Source organism: Pezoporus flaviventris, unplaced genomic scaffold (assembly GCF_033815535.1).
Source record: "Pezoporus flaviventris isolate CSIRO_AGI_PZ_B2104156 unplaced genomic scaffold, CSIRO_AGI_Pfla_v1 ptg000285l, whole genome shotgun sequence".
In the NCBI taxonomy this organism is placed as follows: domain Eukaryota; kingdom Metazoa; phylum Chordata; class Aves; order Psittaciformes; family Psittacidae; genus Pezoporus; species Pezoporus flaviventris.
In genome coordinates this window covers 884,858-905,715 of record NW_026892832.1, presented here as the reverse complement: position 1 = coordinate 905,715, position 20,858 = coordinate 884,858, and the positions used below count along the sequence as shown (strand labels likewise).

Here is a 20,858-nt window from a genome sequence, read left to right as displayed (position 1 = left end):
ATGAATTATAAAAAAGATAATTCAAACCAGTCTGAACAATCTCCTCCCCTCTGATATGCCAAAATGAAAAGAAACAAATACTGAGTTTGATATTTGAGTTGAACAGTATTTAGGATAAATTCCTTACATCTAGAATGGCATTTCAGGAGAGGAAAATATGCAACATCTACTCTGAGTACACTCATAAGCACTCCTCTGTGAACTGTGATAGAACCACTTTCCTTTTGGTGGTCTGCCAGGTTTTAAGTAAGGACAGCTGTTCCACATGTCAAATTAATGCCTCAGAGACCAGCTTATACAGCAGTATTAAAAAAAAAAACAAAACCTGTACACGGACACAGAAGGGAAAAAAACACCAACCCACCAAAAAACCAACCTCATCTTCCTTCTTCCTTTTCTAAACTATGAAGAAGATAATCTCTCCTGTTCTTCCCTACCTTACTTGACTGAAAGGGAGAGAAAGGGAAATACTGACAAAGTTGCAAAGTTGTTATAGTATCATCTTAAGAAAGACAGTATAAATGACAGAAGCAGCTTTCAAGTATAATGGAACAACAACTTTTTTCTCCACAGCTGCTTATGCCAACCACCATTTTAAGTAGCTGTGTAGAGGACTATAATTCCATTTCAGTTTCAAGGTAGCAGAGCTGTTTTCATTTTACACTGCTACGCAAGGACTAAATATATTCAAAAAATTTGTGCTTCTTTCAAGTGTTGTCACTAGTTACAGGGTTTCAGAACACCGGAAGATTTTTCTTCTTACAGTGAATATACAGGTAACGCACATGCTGGAGGAAAAGTTCAGTTCAAAGTGTTTTTAATTGCTAAAAACAAAGATTATAAAGGAACAGTAAATCTGTGACAGAAAGACTGGAATGCAAGGAGATGGATATACAAATGCCTACCCTATCGACAAATATAAGCAGTTTCTGAGCCATAGTAAGTGAGGTACCCAAAGCAGTCTGGTTTTGCTGGCTGTTAGCAGTAAGTATCAGGATTTGTCAGCTTACGAAGAGCACTACATTAATGCAACTACAATGCTTGTGAAATCCTGCCTTGTTTAGCGTCATGGATGACACAGATGCAGCTCTGTAAGTATCTTTCTAATGGCCAAAATCTATCTAAATTCCAGCTGAGCCTAGTGTTTCCTCATGGACAGATGGTTCTAAAGGCCTACACCCAGGCAACAAATAAACACCAGGACAGATCTGGACCAAATTATTAAGTATGAATTTCAGCTTTGGCAGACGCTGGAGAACTTGTGGTCTTATTTTAAAATAAACTTTTCCTTTTGGGATGTTAAATATTTCAAGTGTAGTAAACACCAAAATATTTAGACTTGCCTTAAAACACTGAAAACCTCAATTTTTTCCTGTGTTTTCAAGAGCTGAACAATACTTGCCTTGCCAAACCGTATCAACAGACTGGGCTTCCTGCTGGTAAGTACAGCTGTGTTAAACTGGAAGTATCACATGGCACATCAGAAAAAGTTGTGAACACCAGAAGCTGTTTCTAGAGAACTGTTTTGATTTTGATTTTCAAATTTGAGAAAAAATAAAATATAAAATTCTTCACCAAGTAGATGTGGTAGTTTTGCCTTACGCAGCCTAGAAAAGGACTTCTGTAGGAATTTAAAAGCACACAAAACTTGTTCAGCAGCTACCAGTCCATGACATAAAAGGCAGCAACAGAAACACTGATGTACATAGACACAGAGCATGCAATACCTTCATATTAGATGCCTCAGTTTCCAGTTTTGTTAGGTGATTTGAGTTATCCTCTAGCTCTTGCCGAAGGTTAGAGTTCTCCATCTTCAATGCCTCAACTTGCTTTAACAGCTGATCATATGAAGCTGCAGCCATCCTGGGCTAGCCTCAGCCCTAGAAAAAGTAGAAGAAAATATTAAACATTTCAGCGGCTTCTATCTGATACACATGATTAAGCAAACAAAGCAAGTTCATCAAGAACTTCATAAGGCAGTAGGGGAAGGGAAAAGAAAATCCTAACATCATACAAAATCATCCTTAGTATTCGCATTTCAGTTCTAACACTCAGGAGCTATGCCTTTAACCTTACTGCTAGTGTAAACCCATGTAATAAACTTTGCTCTTCCAGACAAATCTTAATTGAATTATTCTGCCTACTAAAAACCAGGTAAAATTATTTAAAAAGGTTTTAGTTCCTCAATACAAGTTTTGAAAATTGTATTTAATCTTTCTAAATTTAAACTCATTGAAAAGTAACAACGAATATATACCATTAAAGACAGGTACAATAACAAAAGCTGTAGTGCATTTGATACGAGTTTATTTCAAGAAGCAAGTCTTCATGCACTTGTCATCATTAAAGATGGGAGGACGAAGAAGCCTGCCACTTACAGAGTTGTGATTCCCATGACACTACCAAGAAGCTGAAGAAAAAAATCCCTAACAAATTTATTTTTCAAAATTTGGTCAGGCTTTATGAGAGACCTCATTTCCTGAAAAACAAAAGTAATCTGAAACATTTACTCTATTTTGTGAATTCTGTGCTTTTACTGTCAGGATGTTTCACCTAAAAGTTGGTAAGCTGTCAAGGAGAGCTGTAACAATACAGGAAAAAAATCAAAAAGGGCAGACTGCTTCTATTCCATTTTTATTTAATAAGTCACAGTTTCAATTCTTATTAATAAAACCAACAGGTGTAGTTCACATTTCTTTTCAGAACATACACCGAACGGACAAGTCTGCACAAGCCCAAGGAAAGGTAGATGAAAGTGGAAACATTTTCATATTAGTTGTCATAAATTAGTATTGTATCATATTGAATGTATTAGGTTTGAGTCAAGTATATCACACAGTTAATCATTTACATCTAATTTACAGAAGCTGCTGTGCGCCTTATATTTGACATGCATTTTGATCCTAACTAGATTATCTTTTTCTCTCATAATTTTAATTCATTATTATTAATTCATGAAAGGGCTGGTAATGATAAAAGAAATCAAATTTTTCCATTTTCTGTGCACCCTAAGGAATTCTCATCCAAAAAATGGGAATTTAAAATAATTAGCCACATTAAGACACATGCACACACAAAGAAAATAGAGAAAACTGGAGGACCTACAGTAGAAAGCAACTGCACAGCTCTGATACTTCAAATGCAGAATAAGCTTAAATGTACTTATGTTAAATGAGTACAGATCCAGTTTTTGAATGGGAGGTTTGTTTTGTCTTCTGCCCCTCCTGATCTAGGTTCCTACACTTCTTTTTGCATCTTTTATTTTCATAACATGAAAATAGGACATCACCACCAGCATTCTGCTGTCACTTTCTGATTTATTCAAATGTCAAGCTTTACCCTGAGGGTTTTTAGGTTAAAAAAAAAAATTGAGTTAGCTGATTACCATAAGCTGGGTGACCCAAAACATCACCTTTTTGTTAAACAGATGCGCAGAGGGCAATAAGCACCCACCACAGACAGAAACTACCACCTGGCAGCACTGCCTCTGGCTGGTCACACTACCTGACCACAGCTCTACTGGATGCTGAGGTGCTTTCAGAAAGACTCCCTCACCTACAGGAATCACAGGAATGCCTGACAACTTCTTTCCACCAGGGTATTCACATTTGCACCTCAGGAAACTGCAAGAATGCTAAAGAGAACCCCCAGGGAGCAGAGGGTGAAAAAAGCACATGAAAAACTCATCTCATGTTTTGAGAGCATGGCGAGGTTTGGGGAAAGTGTGTTTGCAGTCAGTACATCCACAATGAAAACTGGACTGGAGGCAGCTATTCTCACATTAGCAATACACTGTGAGCCACCCAGGCATGTGCATTCAAGATGCCTTCTACACCACCGGCTGAGGTATCTGGGACTTCTTGGGGACACACAGATGTATACATCCCTCCCTGGCCCTCCAACATAATTTTTCTTTTTCCTGCCTGTAAAGAAAGGATTACCATGTATTTGAAGAAAACAGTGAACTGCTTTTCATAAATAATGGATCTTGCCTACCTCAACCGCATCAAATCATTTGATACAGTTTCACACATAAAATCATGTAATAAGTTACACTAATAGAGAAGAGCAGAGAAACTGTACATGGGTGAGGGGTAACTCAAGAACAAGATGACACTGGGCAGTGCTGAAAGTCCAGTCGTTGGGCTGGAGGCAGGTTGTTACCAAAGTTCCTCCGAAATCAGTCTGCAACAGGTACTTTAAATTGTTGCATTATTGACCTGGGCACAAGAAGTGGCATCAAAACTTTCTACCATAAATTCGAGGCTTCACAAGGTCAGAAGCGTAGATGTGGTACACATAGAATTTGATCAACTGAGAAATGCAGTGGTACTAACAGGGTATAATTAAACAGCATAACAATATAAGGTCACTCATGTAGGAATCTCATCATGGAAGCAGGGGGAGAAGCAACTGGAGCTTCTCAACAGCCAGCCCACAAGGTACCCAGGCACTGTCAACATGATATTGGTGCATGGAAAGCAAGCACAATACCTGGAGTTATCTAGTTCTTCGACAAAAATTTAAGTGGCTGTAGAGAAAGACGCTAAGCGATCAGGGGATAAAGGGTCTGTCATACGGGAACAGGCTTGATGAGCAAGCCTTTGCTGCCTCAGCACAAAGGCTGGAAAGACGCAGCTACACTTTGTTATTACACTCAAGAGAGAAAAAAATATTAAGTTAAAACACAACACTGACACAGAACAAATGGGTATAGAATGTTCATTTATCAACACAGGCTGGCCAGCATTCATTAGAAGTTGTAAATCACAGAATCATAGAATAGTTAGGGTTGGAAAGGACCTTGAGATCATCTAGCTCCAATCCCCCTGCCATGGGCAGGGATACCTCACACTATACCATGTCACTCAAGGCTCTGGGATGGAGCATTCAACATCCTTGCCTAGCTCACTGCACAGGGAGAAACTAGACTTAGTAGTTCAGAAATCCAATCTTGTATTCCTGAAGTTCAATATGGAAGAGTACGGTGCTTACTTTCATCTCTCCAAGATGTATCTTTTTCTACTGAAATAATGAAACTCCAAAGCATTTCACAAAAGATACCATTATTTAATTAAAAAAATGTGAGAAACAGACACAGATAATGCATGACTACAAAGCAACTTAGGCTTTCTGATGCTAAACAATACGATACTCTCAGGCCCTTGGTTTGTACAGTGAAATCAAAAGGCTCCATTACACACAAGCTGTTCCATTTATATTGAAGGAACACCCTCAAAGTTAAAATTTGCCTCTCTTCTAGAAAAAGGTTTTTGCTAATAGCCTCAAACTAGACATACAGTATCAAGAGTTCAGGTCCCAAAATCCGAACCTTGAATTTATGCTCCAAATGGTCTAACTGAAAAAAAAAAAAACAAAAAAAAAAACACAAGAAAATTTTAAACACAAGATTTGGTGTCATCAATACAAACTGACTGCATCGCTGCACCCCCCTCTTGTAATTTCTCAGTGGTCAAAACACTTGCCTTGGGAAAAGAGTCAAACTCTGGATCCTCTCAGCCAGACAGGGTTCACAGGCACATACCACCTCAGGCACAGCAGAAGTAACTAGTAACCAGCCCAAAGGAAAACAAGGAATAGTTTGCATGTGGCCAACTAGTCTGAAGCTGTACCACTGCACAAACATATTCAAGATTGCTGGGGTCAGAATCAGCTGAAGCAAGAATACAAAACCGCTGTACAAAACCACTGCAGTGGGGGGCATATGAGGGTGTGGAGGGGAAGGGAAGAGGAATAACTGGCCTCCAATACCAGTTTCACATTTTACTCAGCCCAAGGGAAAATGCATGACATCTGCAACACAACCCACCTTTGAAGAGTTCACTATTACGCTTCAGTCAAGCTCCCTTTTGCACTCTAACTGAATTTCTTATTTGCAGAGTAGTCAACATTCAAAGGGAGTAATGGAGATATCCCTGCCTCTAGATATGCTCCAAGAAATAACCCTCTTGGAATACAGAAATTTTTAAATTTAATTCCCTTATTGTAAGAATCACATAAAATCTATGTCTCCTACTTTCTCATCATTGCCCATATTCTCATCATTAAGAGGTTTCTTCTCCATCTCCTATCAAAGTAAGGTGAAATTATAAGAAAATTCATGCTTCACTGAATCAGCACTTGACATGAATATACACATAAAAAAAGAATTTAAAGCTCAACACAACTCTTACACACTAAAATCAATTATAAGTCTAAATTTATGCAAACATACTGTTAAGATTTAGATATACCTTCTTCTAAGTTATGATACCAGTATCAACTGGTACCACTATCAACTGCCCAGAAATCTTGAATTTAGACACATTCTTTTTAGTCTCAAATCCCAAGAGACAAGAAAAATACCTACAATAAAAACTTACAATTTTTCATTGATGGGCGCTTTTCTTTGAAATGAATAAGCATATATACTCAGCATGAAGTGCTGCTTAAGAAACCCAGCAATTTGTGATCTATTACTTAAATCTCCTTATGAAAATATTTCAGACTCCCACCACTATTTTTTTTTTTTCATCCACAAAGGCTATCACTGTTATCTGAGCATCCTATTCTTATAAAGCAACTCTGCAGAACAGACCAGTCTTAAGTCTTTTGAGAACAGAGGCTAAGAGTAATCTGAACCCTACCACGATGGTTTTTTTTTCCAACAAAAGAGACAGAAACCTGGCAGTGTATGTTTGGAAAGATAGGTAACATTTTTAGATAACAACAGCCTATTTGTTTCAGTTATAGAAATCTTTAATGGAGCAATTATTATGTTACCTACAGCAACTGCCCAAGGGTGACTTTCTGTATTATCAAGTAAGCTATACGGCTACTTCAGACGTCAAATTCAGTGAAAGAGAGGCAAATTCCTTCCTTTAATAAGCCCCAATCCAAAACCCAACATCAACCAAAGCTCCTGTTCATGTAACTGATTTTGGATGAACTTTGTTGAGAGTAGCAAATCAGATGCTCGAGTCTCTAATAAGCAAACAGAATTTAGCATTCTGCTATGACCACCAATAAGCAGATGTGCTCCTCCGCTCTGTAACTGAAGTAGTTTTCACAATGTAGTTTATCTTCTTAACTTGCAATCACTGCACCTAAAATCTATGAGTATCTAGATTATAATTCAGTAAGGTCAGAAAGGACCATCAATTCTTCCTACATCCACAAATTTTACCCAATTCTTCAGTGCTGAGCCCAGTGTCTTATTCTTGACTATTCTGACAATTTTTACCATTCATTCCCATGTGATAATGGGGAATTGTGTCTTCAAGGGCATATCACTCAACTCGGGGGCAAGACTGTCATGAGATTTAGAAGTGCTAGGTAGGTCTAGGAGTTCTGACATGGCAGGAGATAGCGCTAATGCTGGGATGGCTGCACTGGTGCCTGCCCCTAGCTGCCTGCCCTACCCACCTCCACAAGGTTTCCACCAGGGAAGAGAGAAGGGCTCAGCTGCTCAAGTGGCAGCACCTAAACCACTGCAGATCGGTGCCTGACCACCAAGGTAAACTGAAATAGGTGTCGGTTTAACTTACTATACTGGGCCATTAACCACAATGCTTCATCAGCTGTTACACAACGATTTCCAAAAGAGAAGCAAGGCTGACAAACAGAGACAAAAAATACAGCACAGCCATTCTAATAAGCCAGCCCCACTTACTAACTTCAGCCTTAAATGGATCATTTTCATATAGATACCTTTATTAGTACACTAAAGAGAATAAAGTGAGAAGGGGTTTGGCTATTTCTATTCTGAACCTATCAAACCATGCCAATTTACGTTAATGCAATTTCTCCGTTGACTGAATACTGCATTAATTTTTCTATTATTTTGTTTGAAGCTTGTCTTCAGGTTAAATGGTTTATATGTAAATATCCTTCTGCTTGTCCTTTTTCAACCAAGGCAAAATATCAGCAAGTGCTGTGTTTAAGAACATATAAAAAATGAACATCAGCAGGCCAGGACTGTCCTACCCATTCCAGTTTGGGGCAAGCTTTCCAGGCCTTCTGATTGAAAAATGTTTATCCTTCACGGCCATTGTTTAACACTCTCCTACTCCCTGAAAAATACTCCCATCAACCTCAGACTATATAAGCCCATTAACCTGATTCTTTCCAGACAGAGCAGAAAAATTGTATTTCTGCCTTCTCCAGCCAGGGGGGTGGAACTAGATGATGTTAAGGTCCCGTCCAACCCAAACTATTCTATGATTCTGTGATCACACTGAACTACATTATTTCTGGTGACAAGCCTATTCTTTATTAGAATGGCTTTGTTGCCATATTTAATCCTCCTATTCCTACCCACATGTAAGAATAAACCTCATAACTCCTGTCAGTATCAGCTAGAAGAGAGGCTATTTGGGTTGGATTTTCCTCATCTGAGCTATGTAGGCACACAAACTTAATGAGCAATCTGAAAGCCATAACGCTTTGGGTGGGGTTAAAGAGAATTAAGAAAATACGCTGTGCAAAATGAGAATTCTGCGTCTGCATGCTGACGTCATCAGAGACACAGGAGAGGGTAGAACACAGCCATCATGGAAAACTGCTCTTCCTCAGCTTGTTTTAGCAACAAGGCCTTTGACAGCAGAAACTGAATTGCAAGTCATGCAACCCTACTCCTTTTAATAAATTTGAAAAAGATTACATTGAAAAAAAAACTGACAGCAAATTATACCAAATTATAATCTCTAGATTAAGTACCCTCTGAATCCCTGGGTTTTTCAGAGCCATTACTATTATCAGTTACGCTACTGCAATATGTGAAAGGGTTAGCCCCTTTAAAAGGAAACCACACAATTTTCTCTAAACCTCAGCTTCATCAAGAGGATTTTCTTAGTTTTTCTATCCATTTCTACACAAAGATTATCTTTCTGGACAGCAGACTAGAACACTTAAATGTTACTATACCTGACCTTCTTAAATCCTTTCAAGTAGGAGGTAGAAAGGTTTTTTTTGGTTTGTTCTTCCATAAATGAATTTGTATCTTGGCAAGAGCTTTCAATCCGTTGTTGTATTTTGGTATAAAGAGAGGATGATGGTCTGAACTCTTCATCTGCGTTCTTCACTACAGGTCAAGTATCATGGGGGTCAAGTGTGTGCGTGAGAGACAGAAATGACCCCACATTTAGACTGTTACTAAAGAATGCGAACAGTCAAAAAAAAAATCCTATTAGTACAAAAAAAAAAAAAAACCACACCCCCCCCAAAAAAAAAAAAAACCAAAAAAAAAAACCCACAACCCCAAAACAACCCAAACCAAAAACAGGGAAATCAAGAAGTCACACATTTCAGTCACTACAGTCAAGTTCAGCTTTTATTACACTGCCCAGAAAATTCCCACTTCTTCCTTTATAACTCTGGGTTGGGGAGTTCCTTAGCTTGTTAGTCATACTGCATTCAGAACACAACTATGAAAATACAAACCATGATTTGTATTTAAATACTGTATTGAACACAAAGCAGTTCAGACATCATCTGAATCATAACTTATATTGGACCAAGGATGATTCACAAGCCTGAACACTCACTTTTTATGATGACCATCTCTGCTATTCATGGCTAACTGTGCATGCCTCACTGCATATGACTTGCTCCTGTATACTTTAATGTTTCTCATAATCTTTTAAGGATTCAATTGTAGAAAGTTTAAGATATTAAAAAATCCAATACGTCTTTATTTTCCAATTTTACCTGAAAACACAAATTAACCCCCAGACCATTAACATGAGAGGAATCAGCTTTTTTTAAAAAAAATTATAGTAAAGAAATATTTCCCACATTGGGTGACCTATCAGGGTCATCTTCAGGGTTCTTTTCAACACTTGTAGGGAACAGAAGACCATCTGTGTTGCAGGAAGTGTACTGACATCTGTTCACACAGGTCCTGCACAAATCTTGGAAAACCACCAACAGAGACTTGGTCTTCACTGACAATACCTTACTGTCCCAGTATATCACTAGTAATATATGCAGATTTAAAACAGTATTTCATTACACTGATCAAAAAATTATTAATCATGTTTCATCAGCATAAACATTTTATCACCTGAATTAAGACACATATTGAAATACAACAAAAGAATTTACAGACCAAAGGAACCAATTTAAGCATACACATTTCCAATTAGTCCTGTATTACTCCACACTGATGATACACTAATACTGTACTATGACAACATGCATCAGAACATTTGTTATAGCCAAGTGTATTGTATAAATGTTCTGGCAAGTTGCATTTGAGGGATGATATTCAAGAAAGTCTGAACTCATAAATAAAGTATTACATTTAAAAAGAGATGTTTTATTCAAGCTGCCATGTTTTAGAGCATGACTACAGCTTCTTAGAGGAACTGCTTAGATTGTTAAACAAAACAACACTGTTTCTTTTTAAGTCTTAAAGCAACAGGAAGAAGCATCACCATAATAATCACCATAATCATTCTGTACTTTTGTCACTCTCTTTCATTAAAAAAGTGCTGAAGGCACCCCTGCATCTATTGTATCTTCTAATACTTAAGCAACTGTAATGAACCTTCAGAACTTTACAGAGAAACAACTAGTGTCACCAATTTACACTCTGAAACCAATTACTCTACATAGTAAGTTCTTAACTGATGTTTTAAAATGTAACTAAGCCTCTCTTACTGACAGACAGGAAATCTATACATGTCTCTATACAGATATATCTATAAATCTATATATATCATTAAAAATATTGGCATATAAATATTTTAAGAGAATGTTTACTATAAAGCAGAAATTTAAACTCAGTAAGTTATACCTGCTTTCATCAAACCATTTTTGTGCGTCACTTTATTTAGGACTGAGAAAGAGAAAAAATATTGTACCAGTTACTTCGAGTTGCCTTAAAAATACAGAACAGTTTGGTTCCAGGAATCTACTTTCAATACGTATGTTTACGTGTATTTTCTACTGCATTATCCACGTGTGTATAGTAATTTTACGGAAAAGACTTCTAGGCAAACGAAGAAGGTGTATGTTTCTTCCTATGCCTTTAAAAGTCATCTTTCAGTATATGACTAACCAAACCAAGGCAAAACCAGGTTTCAACTGATACTCTGAAGAAAATCCTATCAAATGAAAAATGGCCAGGGTCCTCTGTATGCCTAAACGAGAATAATTTTAAAACCAGATGTAAACAACGAATAGGATGAAAGAATTTGGCAGCATGAGTCTTCCAGAGATCACCACACACTTCTGCAAAAGCATGGCGCGTTCTGCTAGCAGTGACCTAATTACCAGAGTAAAAGCTGCGTATCTGACAAAAGAAGAGCAAGAGCCCACTGCTTCATACATAATTTATTAAGATTTCCCACAGCATTCAGGTTAAGTCGCGGACCCCAGCATTTCTTTGTGATGTTAAATAAACGGGTAAGAAGTCAGCGGACACCAGGGCGTACCGAAGGCGCAGCGCTGCCCCCCGGACCCGCTCGCCACCGCCCGGCCTCCCGCGGCCCGCGACTCTCCCTCCCCGGCGAGTAGACGCGCTGCGGCAGCGGCGAAACTGCCGCCCCAGTCACTAACAAAGCCGGGCTGCTGCCACCGCGAGCAGCGCCTCAAAGCGCACAGAGGGACACCTCTGCATGCCAGACAAGCGCTACTCACCCGTCTACCTTCCCTCCCCACCTTCCTCCTGCTCCTCCCGGCCGTGGAGCTCACGGCCGCCACAGGGCTCCGCGGCCGCTTTGTCTCTCGCGGGCCGGGGCTCGGTACCCCCGCAGCGCCTTCCCGCCCTGCCCAGTCGTGGGCTTCTCCTCCCCGCCGCTCCCGCAGCCCCATTTCTTCTTAAGCCCCACAAGCCGCTTATTTTCTCCCCCGCCCGGCGGCACCGCCGCCCTCCTGTCTGAGACGCCCCGCACCTCCCGCGCCCTCGCGGCAGCCGCACTCACCCCATGACCACGGCGCCTCCATCCCGCCGACCGAGCCCGGCCCCACCCGCGCCCACCAGCTGCGCCAGCGCCGCGGCCAAGGCTGCCCTGATGATCACGTGAGCCCAGAGCGGCGGCGCGACCAATAAGGGCGCAAGCCCTGGAGAATGTGCCCGCCCCCTTCCTCTCCCCTCCAGCCACCCTTCATCCATCACGGTGAACAGCTGCGCCCCCGCCCCGCGCCGCCGGGTATGCCATGCCGAGAGCTGCGGCAGGTCTCGGCTCCGAAACAGGGTCGCCCGCCGACCGCAGCAACGCTACAGGCCCCAGCCATCCGACACCGGCCACTACCGGCTGCACACGTAACGTAACACGCAGAGCAGAGATGTGTTAATGCGTACGGGCTTATGCGCCGGTCGCTGGGTGAGGTTTGAACCGCCGAGGAGGCAGGCAAGGACCTTCTTCTGGAGGCAGAAACATCCCCAGTACTGCAACAGACCTTGCACATGCCGTAAGAACTGTCTCAGGAGCATCTGTAGCAGCTTAGTTGTGATCATCATCATTCATCCTCCTTTCAATAAAAGGACACAAGGACTACATACCATCTAGGACCACAATCTTACACATTAATATAAAGGAAAATACTCTCCTGTTATATAATAATGAAACTAGGTACTGCACATACTAAAATTGAAGCTAATGCAGTTCATCTAAATGTTAAAGAAATACACGGAGACACTCCTTACTAAAAAAGGAAAGTGTAAGCATTTCCTTCAAGGGCATCTAGGATTAATTTACCATTCAGTAAAAATACTGTTTTCATGTGCTTTTCAAGTATAAAGTCACTACTACTTAAACGCATACAAATTTCTTCACCAAGAGGGTGATCAGGCATTGGAACAGGCTGCCCAGGGAAGTGGTGGAATCACTGTTCCTGGAAGTGTTCAAAAAATAGAGGCCCTCAGTGACATGGTTTAGCGGTGGACTTGGCAGTGCTGTGATAACGACTGGCCTTGATGGTCTTAAAGGTCTTTTCCAATAGAGTTGATTCTACGATTCTATATTCTATCTGTTGCTATACCAAATTAAAACTCTAAGTACCAGCTTAGTGATGGGTTGCAAAGAAAATCCAAAAGACAGATGAACAAGCAAATCAATTCATGAAACTGTTTTAAAATTGCCTTCCAGAATTAATCTCCCTCCAAGGATAAGGATATAAGAAAGTATGCATGAATATGATTTAAACCCCCACAGAAGCACATTATGACTATGAAGACAGCAGAAATTAAGACACAGTTCAGCTGTCTGAGTTTGAAGTCTGTATTTTCACATTTAAAAAAGGCTATGTAGACAACAGGTACTATGGGGATGTTGCTTAAAAAAATCCAGTTCTAATATGAAAGGCAACTTGGTAGAAACAGCACAATATTAAGTCATTTTAATCCTCTAGAAGCATTCAATAAGTCTGTGGGCAGTGTAGTCCATCTAGACAGTGCTTGACAGAAGGAATGTGAAGAAACACAACAGTTTCTCAGATAAAGCAAATGAACACCTTTCCGTGTGGCACTTCACATAAATTATGGAGTCACGTGCTTATACAAGTGAACATATACATGACTAGATAGCTCATTAAAAACATACATTCTTATATGCCTGTGGAAATTTCATTCTTCCTATCATAGTTTCTTTGATTGGTATGAAACGAGCAGGCTTGTGATACCTTGTGGTTGGGACCAGACAAAGGCACTACAGGCCTGTGTATGCATACAATAAATTGCACCACAGATAAATACTACTACTACCTTAATTTCAGCTGTTTTCTGGTGGCTCTGTTTTCCATCCATAGAAGTAATACTCTACTCAGAAATAACGCTCTTTATCAGATCACCTTTCATCAAATGTCTTCATGATTAAGGAGATGTATAACATTATGTCATCTGCTACATTCAGCATAGTATTACACAAAATCTTCTTTGACTTCATCAGCATGACAAACTATAGTGGGTGTATCACTTAATTTTAATTTGAAATGTCTTACTACAACAGCTTAAGTGCGCCAGTATTAAAGGGTGTTTCAGGCTATATGATTTTTTGCTACAAAGCTTCTATTTATTACAGCAATAGTTGGCATGCCTCTGGTTTGTGATCCATTCCATTTCAGAGACAGACTTCCCACTCCCTCAACTGTAACAGATTACCACATTACTGAACTACTGCACAGATTTGAAGATTAGAACCTAAGGAGGATTTAGATCTAAAGCCATCTTGCTTTGTATCTTACTGATGTACACCACCATTCCTCCCCTCAGAAAAGCAAACCAAAATGCTTCCAGTTATTACTGTCCAGCTCTCCATCCTAAAATTATTTACATTAGCATAAGTGTATACTCAAGTATTTTCATATGCAAAGACAATACCAGAGAACTGATGCCAAAGAAAATACCAGAGAAACTGAAATCCTATAAAATTTAAAAGCTAAACTGCATAATTCTAAGTGAAGAACTAAGATTGAGAAGTGTAGTTAATTTTCTAGAATCCAAAATGGGAATATCAAAGATTGATGGCTACACAAGGTATTTCATTTGCTTAAGCACATCATACTACATTTTTTGCAATTCTGAAAAACTAACCATAGTTAGTCCTTATTCTGAGAAGATTCTTGTTAGGCCTGGTACTGGTTAGTCCTTTCTTAGCCTGGTAGTCACAAGCTGCATAAGTCAGTAAATTCAGTGCTGAGTGATGTTACATTCACTGCTCTATAGCCTGAAGTCCGGTATTTACCCGCAGAACAAGCATAGCATAAGTAGCAGCACAGATTCTCCAAGACATTCTGCCAAGATGACAGCTGGGTGTGAGGCAGGCATAAAGAGTTTCCTTCCTTGCTCACAGTAATGCCCATTCTACTAAAATTTTCAGAAAAATGGTAGCTTATGTCTTGTGTCTGTGGCACATGCAGTGGCCTCTGAAGCAAGATCCAGTATTAAGTGAAATTCAATTTAGTATGCAGCATGTTTTAGTAGTAAGATTATCCTTCTCATGCTCTTGTCTTCCAGTGGTGTTAAAACATACATATATAGCCAAACAGGTGAATGGCACTGTAACACACTCTTATTTTCTTTCAAAACCAATTTCTATGTGCAGTACTGGATTCTGGTAAAAGACCTGATACAATTTCAAATAAAGGTCAGGCTCTCCAGAAAAAATAAGATAAAGAAAAGAACTGTTCAAAGAAAAGTCTTGTTTAGACTGTTTATTTTTGGTTAGTTATTTTCTGCCTGGCAGAAGAAACAAGATGTCTTTTTCATTATTTGAAAACTACCATTACCAGGACAGATCTAGTAATACCTGCTCCTTATTACATTAAAAAACCCTCAACCTTTAAAATCTATTAAAGGAATGAAATTTCTGCATGTTAGCTATCAAATCCCAGGGATACAAAATTTTCGTATTGAAAAAAATAACAGCTCAGCTTCAGTATTCAAAATAGAATTACTTTTACTATTTTGGACAAGATGCCTGCAGTCTACCCAGCACAGCATTCTCAAACAGCCAAATGCGAATTTGGCTCCAGAAAAGGAATCAGCAATCTTTTCATAGTGCATGAATTATATCAAATATTCTAAATATTGTCCAACTTTTACTGCATTTATAAAACTCCAGTTTGAGACCAAAAAAATTGCCATAACCATGTTCCCAACACACACAAAGTAGGGCTAAATAGAACCTCCGAGCAGATAAAGATCCACATTTTAAAAAACATAAATTACATTCCCCCAAATACATATCTGCTTCATAAAATCAAGCGTATTACAACTGAAAATGCAAGGTTTTCTGGGTTTAGATATAGATAAACCAGCTCACACATGAGGCAGCTCTCTTTGCTTTCACAACCCTTACTCTCTATCCTTCTCCCTAGTAGTTTTTCACTATTTAATATATTTAAAGTGATTGATATTTCATTATTAGTGATTGCACATGCACAGTGCTACCTACTTCAAAGACTCCAGGTTGAACAAATAATTGAATTCTCTCTCTTTCGCCAAGCACTATGGTTGGTACTACTCATAAATATGAAATGTGTTGCCAAATTAAGGGATCCTGCCTTCAGAATTTTACTTACTAATACAAGTTTTACACACTGACTTACCTCATTTAGAAAGGTGGTGTAAACAGATTTGATTAACAAAATAAACTGAAAATAAAAATTAAAAAATCCTGCTTTACATAGATGCAAATTTCATTCTACCAGAGGATTTGATATTTCAGCAGCTGCTATAACCAAAGATTGTCTCCTGCCTTTCACATTAATTTAAAAATCAGTGAAACTGAATATGGTCTCTGCTTCTCATTTCTTTGAAAATCATGAAGTTGCTTTCACCTCTGTCACTATCACAGCAGCGTTTTGTTCCCTCTTGAGCCTTGTCCTAGCCATGCAACCAGGATCAGCAATAGTTTGTAAATACACACATTGGGAATATTCATAACTTGCTGCCATCAGCACTAGTGCTTTGACCATGAAAAGCTGCATTCCTACGTTATCTATCAGGATTCTTTTAGAAATGTTGATATTATTTCCCCATACAGATGGCCTTCAACTCTGAGCATTAGAAAGAACACCACAAAGAAGGTTCCTGCAGATCAAGAAACTAAAGGACCATCTTTTCTCATGCAGATACAAAAAGAATGGAGAAAAGAACTGTGTCACTCTTTCTAATGCATCATCCAGAACACAAGCACACTAGTCTTCTGACAGTAATCCTACAAAAATAAGTAGGAAATTTCTGTATGGAGAATAGAGAACCAAAAATAAAGTTGTTCTTTTAAGATCTTCTATTATACTTATGTACTAAAATTCTGTATTTTTTCTTCTCTTTTATTCCCCCTTCACCTCACAGCCAAGGCTATGCTACAAGTTCCTGAACTTGAAAAGGTTTTTCCACACACAGTGAAAAGACCTGTCTTTTGCAAGGGTCAATTAACTATTGGAAAGTCATGTAAAATAAGCTAAGTGAGAAAAGCAGAGAAATACATGCTATTTAATTATTTCACAGATAATACAGAGATGTACAGAAAAGCTATCAACTGCTTGTTAAATCCCTTACTATTATAATCCTATACTATACATCCTTTACTGTATCTTCTATATAGAAGCCTTGTCTAGCATACCTAAGGGATTCTCAAGGAATTATTTTTCAGAGGAAAAGCTTTTCCTATAGGACTTTGTTGATTTATACAGATTTCTCCTCTTTTCCCCATCTTGGCCATAGAGTAGATAAATATTCAATGTTTAGAGAAAGATCAAGAATTTGATGTTTTTCAGGGTGTTGGAGAGAGCCAGGCTCTGGATTTACCTGGTCTCCACTAGAGCTATCTCTGGTAATCAAAGCACTTTGCTTTAGAATACTTTGTCATTAGCGGTCACACAGCCCTCAGCTCTGATGTACCTTTCTACCCAGATAAGCACATCAGCTGCTTACAGACTGATCAAGGGTCAGACCCAGTAGAAACTGAGTGCATACCTGAAATATGTACAGTGGCCTGAATTACAAGACAAAGCATTATTTTCCTTCTTAATATTTTAGCATGAGCCAGAAGAAGCTGCAGTATTCACATTTGTACATGATAAACAATCAGTTTGTTGTTACACTGTGGCTGACAGAGGTCACTGCTAAAAAAATGCACCCTACATGGTTTTAAGCACTTCATAGCTAAGACAGGAGCATCCCAGAATTCCACACCACCCTGATAAATGGAAGCTCTATCACTTCAGTGAAATATTCACCTTTTTCTTCACAATCTTCTTTGTAGTCTTCCATTTTGTTTGGTTTGAACCACCTGTTCTTAATCCAAGAACTGATTTCTTGTAAGCATTCTCACATTTCAGTAATAAATCAGTGCAAAAAAAATCTATATAGCTAGAGATCATCAAGGTTTTTGCTCAAGATACCGAAAAGGAAGGAAGATCAATTTTTGTGGAATCATGTAAGCAAAGACCTTTTACAAAACAATGTGTTAACCACATCCAGCCACAGGCAAGTTTCTTAAAGCTTACTGCATTAAGAAGAGCTGTGACAAGGTCTAGAAACACAAAGACCTTGCTAAAGTGTGGCTGTGAGTCCTCTCGCCATAATTCTAATCTTTTAAGAGCTTAAATGAAGGCCTGGGCCTCAGCGGCTCTTAGGTAGAGCATGACAACTGTTATCAAATCGATAAAAAAAACTGTCCTTTACAAGAAAAAGTGTTGACAAGGAATCTAAGGATGCATATGTCTTCCTTAAATATATAAAAAAATTCCTCATTTCAGTATACCACAGTAATTACTACGGAGTTCTGAGAAGGACCACAACAAGCATCTCAATTTGTTAAAGAAGATTTATGCTGTATGGTTTAAGCAGTACAACTCAGATGATTTAGCAAAAACTAGGCTGTTTTTTATGACTGTATATTGAAAAAATTTCCAACTGTCACAAGTTTAAAGAAATTCATCACCTGGAAATGACACAAACTGTAACTGAATTTCCTGGAGTGGTTAATCAAATCAAAAAAGTTTAATAGAAACTGAGCCCACCTGGTGAGACAAGATATTTCTTTAATAAATCCTTAGTTTTAGTGTTCTGTAGCTTCTGACGTAACGGTCATACTGAATAATGCTGGGATCTATTCCAGGCTTTAAATGCATGAAAGTTCACAATTAATTTACTCCTGCAATATTTTAATTCCTCACAATGTGCATACGCTCATGATGTGTTGTAACAATTTTAACCAAGCCTCAATCACACTACTGAGATTTAGCTGATTGTCTGTTAAGGTTAGAAACTCCTCCAGCTCTTTCGTAAGGACCAATGCAGAACTTCTCTGTGTATGCAGAGATAAGCTGCTGTATGAAGCACCATTCCTGCAGAATGGACTGTAATCCCAGGTAGTGCATACCCCCAGACATTTGACCAGCATGCAGTTTTCCTTCACACAGCCATATTCATCACCAAGAATAATGATTCATGTCAGATTTTTGAGTTAGCGTTTGTTCTGGAAAGATTCTTGCTCTCTTCAGCTTATTTATTCACAATAAAAAGGCTTCCTTGGATGACCGGGGTCTCAGTCCTTAAGGGAATTTACTTTTACACAAGCCCCTAGGCACTGGTGGCATACTAAAATTTTCTCCACCCTCTCCCAGCACACAATTTAGTGGATTTACTTAAAGTTAAAAAATCCACAGCCTCAAAGTACAGGGTTTCATGATGGTGGTGGTATGGGTGCTTGTGGGGGTTGGAATGTATCAAAGCTGGCAATTAAGAGTGACCATGGGAAGGAGGAACTATAGTAGGCAATTAAGAGTGACTTGTCCCTGACTGGAACTTGGAACTGGCAAGGAACAAGGACGTAGGAACTGGAAAGAGGATGTCGATAAGAAAATCAGATAGACCTTTCACCTGATGTAACCGCAAGGCAAACACAGATGTGCTTGGCTAATTGCTTGGAAGCATATAAATATCGTGTAATCTTTGCAATAAATGATCCAGCTTGCACTCTACCTCTGGGTCCACACCTCCATCCTCACAAACGGCACCCGAACAGGGACAAGACAGAGCCATGACTTGGCTACCGGTGAGGAGCCCAGCCGAACTCCGAAAGGCTGCAGCAATTAACCAATACCTCTGACTAAGGTAAGCAGCTGGGAACAGGAATATGGGAAACTCTGTATCCCCCGAGCACAAATCGGTGTACAGAGTACTAGTAAAATTCCTAGCGAAGAAGGGGGCTACTATAAATGAAGATAAACGGAAAGACTGATGAATATGGGCCTCAGCCCATGCCCCAGAGGCGACATCAACTAATATTTATCAGAAGGGAGTATGGGACAAGATTGGGGTCTGCCTTTGGGATGCAGACACAAGGGATGATGCAGTGGCCCCCAGACTGCTGGCCATATGGCACTCAGTCTATGAGAACACTCTGGATCCTCTACACCCGGGGCCAGTAGACCCAGAAACTGAGCCAGATCTATTCCCGCCTGATCCTGGCATTGGCTGTCATGCGACACAAGCTTTGCTGGTGCTCACACACCCTCCCGTGCTTATCGATCTGTGGGAAGATGTCCGCCGGCAGGCTGCAACAGCAAATGAGCCAACCAAAGATGACCGTTTTGATCCCGGACCAATCGACCCTTACAGAGAACCCGACCTCTACCGCCCTGACCCGCATGATATGTGGAAAAACATTAAAAAACAAGCGGAAAATCAAGGTGCTGTGAACCAGCCCCACAACCTGAATGCTCCACATCCCGTGTGTCACGAGGCGAACCGCGGGCTGGACGGTGGGGAGGAAAACGGCGCTCCGGGAGGAGCTGGGTGGAAGCTGCGGCGGGGGCTCCCCTCCGACCGAGGGGCTGCGCCTGGTGGCAGCGGTGGGATAAGGAGCTGCGGAGCACGGGCGCGCCGCTTCCACCTCCCTGATGCCGCGACCTCAGTCACCTGCCCGGCGGCGGCGGCAGCAGCAGGCTCCGGCGGGCTCCCCCCACTGCCTGCCCGAGGGCAGAGGGCTGTGATACTCGGCCGCCCCTCGCCTTTGTGTGCTCCGGCAGGCGCGGGGACGCGCTGCGCCAGCCAAGATGCGCGCTGCTGGGCGGCGGGGGGTCCACTCGTCCCGGTGAGAGGCGGGAAGAAACCCAGCCTCTGCCCCGGAGGTTTTTCACCCACAGTAATGGTCTGTTAACATCAGATAACGATTCAGTCAAACACGCTACCCTTCAAAATAGAGCTGCCATAGATTTTTTGCTATTAGCTCAAGGCCATGGTTGTAAAGACTTTGATAGAATGTGTTACATGAATCTATCTGATCATTCTGAGTCTGTCCATGATGCAATTCAAAACCTAAAGGATGGAGTTAAGAAGTTGCGAGTGGAGAGTAGCTGGAATTGGCTAGAAAGTTTGCTGTCAGAATAGGGCATCAGTG

The 20,858-nt window shown here is 40.2% G+C and overlaps 1 protein-coding gene across 9 annotated transcripts in view; it reads right to left on the bottom strand.

Annotated features, from left to right (window-relative positions):
* The window catches only part of APC (APC regulator of WNT signaling pathway), an 84,337-nt gene that overhangs the window by 47,859 nt on the left and 15,620 nt on the right, over positions 1 to 20,858 (bottom strand). For 3 of the 9 annotated variants that reach the window (XM_061443062.1, XM_061443065.1, XM_061443064.1), the window contains exon 2: positions 1,728 to 1,880. In XM_061443062.1, coding sequence (XP_061299046.1) covers positions 1,728 to 1,862 — 135 coding nt within the window. In that variant the 5' untranslated portion in view covers positions 1,863 to 1,880. Of the gene's footprint in view, positions 1 to 1,727; positions 1,881 to 3,780; positions 3,871 to 10,764; positions 11,118 to 11,664; positions 11,684 to 11,927; positions 12,057 to 20,858 lie in introns of those variants that run through there. The other 6 variants (XM_061443063.1, XM_061443067.1, XM_061443066.1 and 3 more) reach the window with 6 other exon arrangements.